This window comes from Pseudopodoces humilis, chromosome 3 (assembly GCF_049639895.1).
Source record: "Pseudopodoces humilis isolate 2021_Gansu_Grassland_sample_001 chromosome 3, ASM4963989v1, whole genome shotgun sequence".
Taxonomy (NCBI): domain Eukaryota; kingdom Metazoa; phylum Chordata; class Aves; order Passeriformes; family Paridae; genus Pseudopodoces; species Pseudopodoces humilis.
In genome coordinates, this window is record NC_142202.1 from 19943757 (window position 1) to 19955979 (window position 12223).

Below are 12223 nucleotides of genomic sequence, written 5' to 3' on the forward strand. Positions count from 1 at the left end.
CTCGTGTGTAAGGGAAGGTGAAATATTTACAAAATATGCTTGAAGTGTACACAAGTGCAGGCACGCGCACGGGAGCGCTCCAGCATGGAAAAGATGAGCTGCTCATCTCTTCCATGCCAGGACGTGTTCCCGTGTATTGATTAGGGTAACACTAAACAGGGAGTTGCAGGTGAGAAGTTTTTTGAATTTGCCTGATCAGTAAGGACTAAATTGGGCCTCCAGGCCAATTGTTGCAGAAGAGCTTAGGAATCACACCTGAGACCAGAGTCTTAAGAGAAGCTCAGTTCCCATCTAAGACCTAATGTAAGGAACAGGAGTGTCAAAATACGTCAGCACATTTGAGTATCTGATCTCTGTGTATCTGCTTAAAGGCTGCCGACATCTTGAAAAACCTGACCCAAATGTGGATGCTAGGCACTTAAAAGTACAGCCTTATGGACTGTTGAAAATTTAATCTTAAATGCTATCACTGGCTGTGTAGCCTGTACCGCAAGAAGGAGAAAAGGACTTCTGCTCACCCTCATATTTCTGGTCGTTGATATTAACTCTTCTAAAAAAATAAATTAAAAATCACCCTTTTGGTACAGAGAGTGTGAACTGAAAAGTATCTCGTGCATTTTAGCATAATGAAGTGCAGATCAATATTGGTGCCAGTAAAGTTATACTATCATCTCATCCTGTTAAAAAATTAGTAAGTTCTTGTAAGTTTTTTAGCTTTCCATGCACAGTGTACTCAGAGCACTAGGCTATCACCATTATATGATATTATCATAATAGAAATTAATTGGTAGAGCTCAGTAAATCACTTACTCCACAGGACATCATCTTTATTCCCAGTGCATGTCACAACATGGTGTATTTCATTTCTAATAATGTCCACTTTTTAATTTTGTTTTATATAGTCATCTTGTTAATGTTTGAATTAATGATTAAGACATATTTATCTTGACTGGGCACATATAGATATAGATAGATATATAGATATAGATATAGATATAGATATAGATATAGATATAGATATAGACCCACATAGCTGTTAAGGCTGTGTTACTTGTCTTTATTTTGACAAATATCAATAATAAGGTCTTAACTCTTTGATGTAGTTTTGTATAGAGAATAATACAGCACAGAAACAAATTTTTAGAAAAGGAAGTCACCACTATACTCAAAGTTTCCCTGTTTCTTGGAAACAGTTTATTTGTCACATTCTGTTTTCATGTAATCAAATAGATGACACCCACAATTCTTAAAGAAAATGAGTAATTCTGTTACCTGTTACTTAATGTATGCATTAGGAAATAGCAGTTGAGTTAATCAGTGGTTAATTAATGCTTAATCACTGGTTAATATTTTTTTTTCTTTTTTTCCTGGAAACTACTCTAGGAAACTAAGTAATTTGGACCTATTCCTCACTTAAGAAATAAGCAGATAGTGTTTACATGTTAGTAGCATGAGAGTCATGAAGGGCAAGAAGCGAGTCCAAACTTAGTTGCCCAGTGTTAGTTGTGGTAATTTTTTATATCTTACAGTGAATAAAAATACTTTGAAGTCTTCATTAAACATTTTCTTTTACTTGGTGTCTCACCCCCCAGCTCTATCAATCTATCTATCAATCTATATTCAAAAGGGAGAAAATTCCCTTTTTTCCAGGCTTTTATTAGCCTTATGGTGTAGGGTTTTGAACCAGTTCATAGTGTGCTGCTTGTTCTGCTTTGCAGCAAATATTCTTATATTTATTGCCCTCACTACCTCTCCTAATGGAAAGTAAGCCATTTCAGGAATAAAAAAGGAAATGTTGGTTTGCTATGTTTTAACCTCCTTGTGCCAGTGGTTTTAATTCACTGCTAACCCAGTTAGTACCTGAAATAAAAGTCCCCATTCTGTGAAGTAATTTCTTTTCTTACACGCCTTCATTTCCTACTGTGTTTTAAAAACTGTTTTGAGGCTTCAGTTTTTATCTCTTCTGAAAAGTAAGCTAAACCAGGGCAATGCAGACTAAGGCCTTGTTCACTAAAATCAATCACACAAGCCTTTGTTTTCAGTTTTCACTGCCTATAATTCCTATGGACAAGGAATTCTTCATTTATTCCTCTTTCATTTTCAGCATCTGTTCCAGCTGAAGTGTCTGTTTCCAATAGAATACTCCAGATATCAGACCATTTTTCCCATACGTTTTTGTAAGGGAAAATATTCTTTTTGCCTCTGTGCTTGTCTCTTAGCCTAACCATGCAAATCCCAGCAGTTATGTTCAGGAAAAAGAGGCGGGTCAAAATTAAGTATATTTGTTTACCCAACACAGGGAAGACCAAAGTAAGGGTCTGGGGTAATTCCAGCTCTGGATGGAAAAAGGACAGGAATTCTTGCTGGATGAGGGTTTGATTTGCGATTGGCAATTTCCATGGGTTGCTTCTGTCTTAAGCAGTATGCTTTCCAATATGTCACTGTGTTGTGTTTCTCATAAAAATATACAGAAACACAATGTGGTCCGGCACTTTGTGTCCTTCTGCAAGTCTAGCACATGTTTCAGGGGCAGAGGAAGGGGTTCTGTAGTTCTGAGAACAATTCACCCCTCAGTAAACACTGCAGTGAGTTTTTTGGGGTTTTTGGACTGGCAGTACTATCTAGATAAAAAAAAAACCAAAACTTGTTTATTTGAAACACTACCTGGATAAGGATTTTTTGCATCCTTCTTACATAAAGCAAAAAACATTTTGCTTTTTGTTCTTGGTCTTGATCCCATCCAGTTTTTCCAGGATTCTACAGCTTTCTAAAGGGATTTCTCCAGACTGAGTTTGTGAACTGTTCAGCTGTATGGAATCAGAAACATCACAGCAGTTGCTGTATTTCAAGTACTTATTGGTATCTACCTCTCCAATGTGGTTTACCAGCATTTTAATGTGTATTCACTGCTGTGTGCTCCCTGCTGCTTGATTCACTGTCCTATTTTCTTTTTGCTGTCTGAATTTTCTGACGTGAAGAAATACTTCACTTAAGATATCTGGTTTTCTTCTCTTCCACTTCTGAGTGATGTTATATACAAAATATATAGATACTAGCCTTTAACTTAATCCTCAAAGTGGGATTTTGAGAGGTTTCCTTACCCTTAGTTCAGGTGCTTTCCAATTTTTAGCTAGTTGTCACCCTTTGTGATGTGTTCTAAATGATTCCTGTGTGGCTGGATGTTTATTTGCTGCATTTGAGATGAAGCTTGAATTTTAAATGAGGTAGATTGTAATCTGAGTTTCTGTCTGGACCTTGCAGTGTTTTTCTTGAATGAGAACTCCAGTTTTCTCTTATTTCTGTGCAATGATCTGATCAATCAACTGATCAGAAGAGGTACAATTGTATTTTCCCATCCTGTGATGGTGAAAGAAAGCATTTACAAGGATAGAATGAGATTCTCCAAGCAGAGCTCAATGAGTCCATGTCCTCATTTGTTGATCTCACTCTCTCCCATGGCAGCTTTGATCAGGAACAAATTCTTCCCTGCCAGGGATTTCCCATGTTCTCAGCAGTTGTATCAACAAGTCTTGTGTTTGTCTGTCTTCAGTTTCACCAGCCTGGGATCATGTTTTTGGAGGGCATTTACCATCAAATTCTGCTGTCATTCAAATCACACTTTGAACTTACCCTGTTTAATTTCTTTATTTACATAGGGGCTGGTTTTTAAGTGTGTTACATCTGCCTGTAGGTTTCCTCTGGATATCACTAGTGTGGGATGTAATTGTAAATTATTCAGACCGCCTGCAAAGCCACTTAAAAAAAAACCCAAAACCAACACATAAAAATAAAGCGGTTTTATTGTATAGGAAGAACCTTGAAACTCACTTATAATTTAGTTTCATATTTTCTGTAGAATTTTTCCTTTTTTTCTAGATTGTCATGTAAATTGTCTGTTTCCTTAAATTATAGTGGTTCTTGATGGTATTTCTGAGGATTTGGTTTATCCCAATACATGAGCAGTACTTAGCAATGACTTAGCCTGCTCTGAATTCACTTCTACATCTGCCAGTCTGTAGTTACTGAAAAGATTTCTCTCTTTTGTTTTTCCTCTTCTTTTCCCCTTGGCTAGTTCAGCATTTTCAACCATTATCCTTATTTTCAAAGGCTTACACCTGAGGGATTAAGATCTACATTCGTTTAATATCAGGAATAAAGTGGAAGTTCCAGACTGCAAGGCTGAAACTTGAAGAAGGATTTTTGTAGAGATTAATATTTTCCTGAGCAATCTGCAAGCTGAATCATGGTCTAATTAAATAGCACAGATTTATTGAGTTTGCATTTAAACATTGGCAGACACTAGAATGAGTACAGCTGAAATGAGTTTGAATCTTTTCTGTAAATGGGGAGTTAAATTATCATAGTAATTTGATTACATAATTTTTAAATCTTTCAAGCTAAATCACCATTTTAAAAGAACAGTTTGAAGTCTTAATCACCACTGGAAGTGCCCCTCTCTCTGCTGTTTTTTCTTATCCCATTCCTTGTGGCCAAATCTGTTCCCCAAGGCACAGCTTCCTGAATTGCTCCATGAACCACCATTTGAGGGCAGAGAGCTGGCTGGGCACGTTCTTCCCTGCTACTAAATTAATTTCAAAGACAGCAACAAATGCATTAAATGCTTTGGTACTATTACTTCTCCATGTAAATAATTTCCCTGTTTACCAGAGGGATGGTACACAATCACCCCTGCAAGGAGAGGTTAAGAGCCCTTGTGTTTGGATGTTTTCCACAGAGTGGAAGAGTTTTAAAGCATGAAATGTAATAGCTGTGTCAAAGGGCAGGTTTTGATTCCTTTCTGGTGGATGTTCTCTTCCCTCCTCACTCATTTTCATTGTAAGTAATATGTAGAGCGTAGATACTCCTGACACTACAGGCCAAATTGCTCTCCAGACTACACAGACATCTTAGCCAAGTTTCAGCTCTGTGTGAAAAATACATTTAGTCTGGGCTCCATCCATCTATTTGCAAACTTATGGTCACTGTTACAAATACTGATTCTGGGGGAAAAAAAAAAGAAAAAACACCAGTTTTGTAAAGGGTTAAAAACTAAACCCTTACAGTCACAATCTCCAGAAAAACCTGTCTCTTTATGCAGTGTGGTGTTTAAAAAAAAAAAAAAAAGTAATGAGAACAGTCTGTCTTTGACTCATCAAGGATTTGTTGCAGATGAAATACTCCTATTTGTTCCCCAGCAAATCTGGCTGTGGCACTGTGGATCTGGGGAGAGGAGGAAAAGTGTTTTTTCTGCACAAACAGCACATGGTTTATGGAAAAATTACTTGGAGTAGCAGATAGTATGTTCTGTAGTACAGCAGTGAATATCCAAGGACTTGGTAAAGAGTTAGGGAGAAAAGACAACAATGTTTTTGGAGATTGCATTCCAAATTAAAGCCTGGTGGCTGGACCCTGTGCTTAAGACATCAGTCACATCTGTATGTGTGTGTTAGCATGTCTGTATCGATTATATCTGTTTGTAGGACACAGAATTCAGGGCTTTTCTCTTATTGACACAGAATTACTGAATAGAATTACCATATTAGAAAACTATCAAAAATGTATGGATTCAGGGAATGGTCTCATATTAATTAGAATTAAATTTTGCTAGAAGTAATATTTGCCTGTCATCTTTTTCAAAATGTTGTAGCCTTCTTTATCCCTAAGAGAGAGATTTCTGTTTCTGTGCTTTCAGCACAGTGCACCTTGATGTGCAGTATCACATCCCAGCAGCTTATGTCTTAGCTGCATACTTCTTAGAGCATGTATTCACTAAGACTCAGAATTATTAAACGTGTAAAATTCCCATAGGACTCCATTATGTGTAATTAACAGATAAACTGTCATCAGAATCAATAAAACGTGCTAAATGATCCAAACTTGTGTATAATTAAGTGTCTGTTTTAGAGCAGGAGCTGTAACTTTTATTTTTTTTTCTTTTCAATTTGCACATTTGTTGTGACAATAATAGCTGGAACATTTTTGTTAACCTGTTACTTACTGGTTTGTGTTTCAGTTTACATGTTTGTAATTGAAAGGAGACAGGTATTTACTATCTGGCCTAATTATCTGAGGAAACAGTTGCATGACAGCTTTTAGGAAGTGAATCTTAGATGCATCTTAATTCTCTGAATGTAATTCAGATATTTGAAGCACGTGCAAAATTTGATGTTTAATCATCAACAGGGTAAAACATGAGACTCTGTCAAATACTGATCCAGAGCATCAGAGTGCTGGTTACAGGGCATGGAAACGATGATGGAAGTGGATTCTTCACCATCCGGCTCTTCAGTTGTTATTCTGTCTGGGAACAGGAGCTTTATTCCAAACCCAAAAATTAGGATGCAAAGCAGTGTTATATTAAATTGAGTTTTCAGGGATGAACTTCAATCGTTCCCTGTCCCAGTTTCACCCTGAGCAAAGCTTGCACAGTGTGGCCTGTCCCTGGGGCTTGTACCCCCTCACAGCAGTTGTATTTTCATGTGGTGTTTTATTGGCTCTATAAGTCTGGTGACCATCCCAATTTTGGTAGCTGGTAGGGGCTGTTTGGTGGCCTCTTTCACCTATGACTTTTTTTCCTTACTTGCATTCACCTCACTTAGGACCACATCAGGGTTTCTTTGGCATTTATGACTACATAAAAGTCAGAGAATTAGGGCTGCTCATCCAAAGTAATCTCAGCATGGTCCAGTAACTGCGTGTTCTCAGGGACATCTTCACTTTCTGTATCTATCCAGTTGAGGGGTTTACAGTTATTTCAGTTAGATATTTTCTCTTTATTTCACACTTCCATTGCTTTAATCTTTTCGGGTCACGTAGCAGTTTAGTTTAGTTCCTGGTGTGTGTTGCGTCTGAGCCTGTCACTCAATACTTACACCACCAAGGCATCTCACCTGCAAAGGTGCAGGGCAAGGTGTTCGCTTTGAGTCTTTTATAAAAAATGCAAAACCCCAACACTAACAAGATGAACCACTGTCTGAGGGGGTGGGAGAGAAGGATTACACCTTACCTTAGCGTGCTCTTGAACAGCTTCACCAAACAAAAGCTGTTCAGGACCATGCTAAGTGTTGCCTGTCTGTCTGTCTGAATATTTGGAAAAAAATTGCTAAAACCTATCAGGAATTCCATTCAAACCAGCATTTCCCTTGTGTTGGTGCAGTGGTCTTAATCCCACAGTCAGTGTTTCTGAGCTTCCAACGCGATAGCCTTGGAACCCGACACAGAATTTTGCTGAGCTTTTCCACAGTAGGGCATCCTTGCTTTATCCTTGCTTCCCTGATAGAATGCAGCCCTCCATTCCTTCAGCCCCTTGGCACTGTCATTCCTTCAAAGCGGTAACCATACAGATGATTTGGGGAGCACCGAGGGTGACTGTTTTACTTGTTTGAGGAGGATGAGGAGAAGAATTACTTACCCAAGAGTTAATTGTACGTTTGTAGTTCCTCAGCATTTCAATACACTTTCCTAAAGGTCAGTACAGAAATTAATGGGTAATTATCTTCCCTCTTTGTGAAAGAGGATGGGCAGAACCAGTGAAAGTGTCGAGCAGCCTTAGCGTTATCACACTCCTGGCGTACCCGACTGACACCTCCTGTTGCTCCTTTGTTTTGCAGACTCAATGCACATAGAGGATGTTGAGGCAGTGCAGAAACTTCAGGACGTCTTACATGAGGCTCTGCAGGATTACGAGGCCGGGCAGCACATGGAAGATCCTCGCCGTGCAGGCAAGATGTTGATGACTCTCCCGCTTCTGAGGCAAACCTCCACCAAGGCTGTGCAGCATTTCTACAACATCAAACTGGAAGGCAAAGTCCCCATGCACAAACTTTTTTTGGAAATGCTGGAGGCCAAGGTCTGACTAAAGCATCATGGGCTTCCCCATCATGCACGTTTTAAAAAAAAATAAAAAAAAGAAAAAAAAAAGGGAAAATAAACAGGATAATAATGGCAAAGAAACTTAGTGTTTAATTAAGGAAAAAATGACTAAATGACTGCACTGATATTTAGCAGCAAGACTGTGAAGCAGCTTTCAACTTTTTCTTCTGTGTCTTTCTGATGCAGTTTTTTCTTTTCCTTTTCCTTTTCTCCCTTTTCCTTTCTGTTCTTTCCTTTCCTTTTTTCCTTTTTCTCCTTTTTTTTTTCCTTTGCTGCTGAACTTTTTAAAAGAGGTCTCTAATTGAAGAGAGATGGAAGCCAGGCCTGCCAAAGGATGGAAATCCATAATATGGATGCCAGTGAACTTATTATGAACCATAATGTCCCCAATGACAAAGGAATCAAAGAGAGAAGCACCGTACCTAGCAGTACAGTACAACATGATGAACTGACTGAATGCAGTATTAGATTTCATAGGAGCAGTCTCTAATTAGACGACTAAAGCGACGATGCATCGGCTGCTTCTTACCATTGCATTTTCCATCTAGATCAGTTACAGCCATTTGATTCCTTAATTGTTTTTTCAAGTCTTCCAGATATTTCTTAGGTTAGCTACGATGTAACTTTTTCAGGGAATAGTTTAAGCTTTATTCATTCATGCAATACTAAAGAGAAAGAAATACTGCATTTTTGTGCTGGCTTGAACAATGATGAACAATAATGAAGGACAAATGAATCCTGAAGGAAGATTTTTTTAAATGTTTTGTTTCTTCTTACTAATGGAGATTTTTTTGTACCAGCTTTACCAGTTTTCAGCCATTTATTAATGTGGGAATTTATCTTACTAAAGCAATAGTCGAAGGGAAGGTGCATATTATCACGGATGCAATTTATGTTGTGTGCCAGTCTGGTCCAAAACATCCAGTTTCTTAACATGAGTTCCAGTTTATAACTAAATGTTCACTGACTCAAAGGATTAGATTACACCTGCAGTATATCCGAGTAGTCTACCATATAAATACTCCATGTCAAATACCAATCCGTAACGGCGTTAGGAGACAGCGACTGTGCAGGGGCGCGGTCGCCCAGTGATTTCTTACTGCTTCAGTTGCAAAGGAATGAGATACTACTGCCTGTTTGCAAAATTGTAACCTCACTCGCAGAAAAACCCTATGAAACAATAGTAGCTTAGAGGCAATGAGGCAAATGCCGCCGTTTGCAAAATTAAGAAATCAGAGAAGTAGACTTCTGACCAAATTGAAGAATTTAACACTTCTATACTTTATTTATTGATTTAGATTTTCGTTTGTAAATGGCGATCCTTAACAAGTAGCTAAACCAGTATATGTGCTTTTCAACCAGTATTGTCACAGCATGAAAGTCAGTCAGTTTCAAGACTGTTACGAGGTGTAATCTAATGTATAAACCGATTAGATGCCCCCAGAAAACTACAGTCGCTAAATAACCAATAAACAATAACCTCCATCAAATGCTATACCAATGTACCAGTGTTAGTAGCTGCTCCCTGTACTATGTGAACATCCTTATTCTATGTACACAGATGTAATTAAAATTGTAATCCTAACAAACAAAAGAAATGTAGTTCAGCTTTTCAATGTTTCATGTTTGCTGTGCTTTTCTGAATTTTTATGTTGCATTCAAAGACTGTTGTCTTGTTCTTCTTGTGGTGTTTGGATTCTTGTGGTGTGTGCTTATAGACACAGGGTAGAATTAGAGACAATATTGGATGTACAATTCCTCAGGAGATTACAGTAGTATATTCTATTCCTTACCGGTAATAAAGTTCTTCCTAGTAATAATTAAGAGATCGAAACTCCAAACAAATACTCGTTATGAACAGATACACACTGAAATCATAATATTTTCAAAACAAGGGATAATTTCTGTAACAGTTTATTATAGAATACCAATGTATAGCTTAGAAATAAAACTTTGAATATTTCAAGATTATAGATAAGTCTAATTTTTAAATGCTGTAAATATAGCTTTTATTCAATCATCTCTCAGATGTTGTTATTAACTCGCTCTGTGTTGTTGCAAAACTTTTTTGGTGCGGACAAGTTTCCAAAACTATTGCTACGTTGTGTGCTTTAAACAAAATAACAATGGGCCGATACTCTCTCGGCCTCATGCTAGGAAAAAAAAAACAAAACTGTGTATCTATCATTAGCTATATGGGACTATATTGTAGATTGTGTTTTCTCAGTAGAGAAGTGACTGTAGTGTGATTCTAGGTAAATCATCATTAGCAATTCATTCAGATGGTCAATAACTTGAAATTTATAGCTGTGATAGGAGTTCAGAAATTGGCACATCCCTTTTGAAAAATGTCAAAAAAAAAATACAACTCCTGGGAAAAAGGTGCTGATTCTATAAGATTATTTATATATGTAAGAGTGCAAAAAAAAGTTTATTTTCCAGAAAGTTTCTGCAGGGTTTAAGTTGCTACTGTTCAAGTACACTATATATATATAAATATATAATATAAATATTGTTTTTGCTGTATCACATTAAAGAACTTGGGCTTCAGGGTCAAAAGCCAATCAATAGAAGTATACAAAAAACACACAAAAAATGGAGATGTGTTAAAGGCACACGGTGCAAACTTTAGTTTTCATTTTCCATAATTTTTTGGAGCTGCAAAAGAACAAGTGTCTCAAGACTGTAAAACCATTACCTGAAACTTAGGTAAAAAAACTGCACGGGCTTTATAATGTTGTTCATCTTAAACCTTGCTGGAGAAGAGTTCTTTCAAGACCACTTACTTAATGTGAAGTGTTGGGAAAATTTCAAAGGGTGTATGTTTTAGCCATAACAATTTAATTTCTATTTTTGCTTCATTTTTTAATTTTTTCTTATTTAAAGCAATATGATTGTGTAACTCCCAGAAGTTACACATTTGTTTCAATCAGATCAGATTGTTGTATTTATTCCACTATTTTGCATTTAAATGATAACATAAAAAGATATAAAAAATTAAAACTGCTATTTTTCTTATAGAAGAGAAAATGGGTGTTGGTGATTGTATTTTAATTATTTAAGCGTCTCTGTTTACCTGCCTAGGAAAACATTTTATGGCAGTCTTATTGTGCAAAGATCGCAAAAGGACAAAAAAAATTAAACTGCTTATAATAATCCAGGAGTTGCATAATAGCCAGTAGTTTAAAACCGAAAAAAAACAACAAATGAAAACAAACATGTCTATAGCTGTAGATGGGCTTCACATCTGTATAGCAATCAACTGTATATTTTTGTGATGTGTATCATACCGTGTGCTCCAACCAATGTCCATTTGTGTAAATGTATTTATTTTATATTGTATATATTGTTAAATGCAAAAAGGAGATATGATTCTGTAACTCCAATCAGTTCAGATGTGTAACTCAAATTATTATGCCTTTCAGGATGATGGTAGAGCAATATTAAACAAGCTTCCACTTTTGATTGCTTTTATTTTATTTTTTGTGTTGTGGGGTTGCTTTGGTTTTGTTTTCTTTTTTGGAGGAGGAAACAGAGCAATTAGCGTTGCCTTTTGTTACTTCCATTCAAAACGGAGCCAGCGTTTGCACTTCTCCCTTAAAGCACGACATGAGTGTAAATAAATGCTATATAAAGCCTTGTCAGAATGAATTCTAGTGCGGTACAAGACATTTTGCATACTCTTAAATATGTAAAATGTCTCATAGCACATTAGAATTCAGGCTGGCAGGCCTTTATATAGCACTTATTTAATCTTAAAGCATCTTCACATCAACCTGCATTACTCAAAATCATTGCCTCTCTGTCAATGTCATAAAAGAAAACTTTCCCACTATTTTAAGATCACATTAATATCATATAGAAGTAGTTTTTTGCTTTCTCCATCAACAACCAAGTCTATCATTCATTTCCTACTGCAGGAGACTCCTTTAATGTGTTCTGAGTAAAAATAAAAAACAAATTAAGAAAAAAAACCTGTATTACTTGATCCAGTGTTGCTGAATGGAAGTAAACAGCCCCCAGAGCAGTGATACGGACGGGTGTTAACGAAGATCCCTGAAAGCTGTGATCCAGGCGGGTTAAGCAGTGCGGGGGAAAAGGGGCCAAAAAGGGGCTCTGGGCCCCGTCCCTCTGAGGGGCTGCAGCCCCCTCACTCAGGCTCAGTCCCTCTGTCCTGTGGACCCTTCTGGAACCATCACTGAAGTGCTAATGTGTGCTTTTCTTGCTTTTTAGCCTATCCTGATAGTGTTTTGTCGTTGTGTTCACCGACGTGTTTCTCGCCTTCGCTCCTGGCCGTCCTCTGGAGGCTCTGGCTGACGGCACGGGGGCTGCTCGGGGACAGGAGCCGTGT

At 37.4% G+C, this 12223-nt stretch overlaps 1 protein-coding gene across 19 annotated transcripts in view; it reads left to right on the forward strand.

Annotated features, from left to right (window-relative positions):
* ESRRG (estrogen related receptor gamma) overlaps positions 1 to 11335 on the forward strand; it is a 390416-nt gene extending 379081 nt beyond the window's left edge. For all 19 annotated transcript variants that reach the window (XM_088052404.1, XM_088052400.1, XM_005523330.3 and 16 more), the window contains one exon: positions 7611 to 11335. In XM_088052404.1, coding sequence (XP_087908530.1) covers positions 7611 to 7855 — 245 coding nt within the window. In that variant the 3' untranslated portion in view covers positions 7856 to 11335. The remainder of the gene's footprint in view (positions 1 to 7610) is intronic.
* The last annotated feature ends 888 nt before the right edge of the window (positions 11336 to 12223 follow it).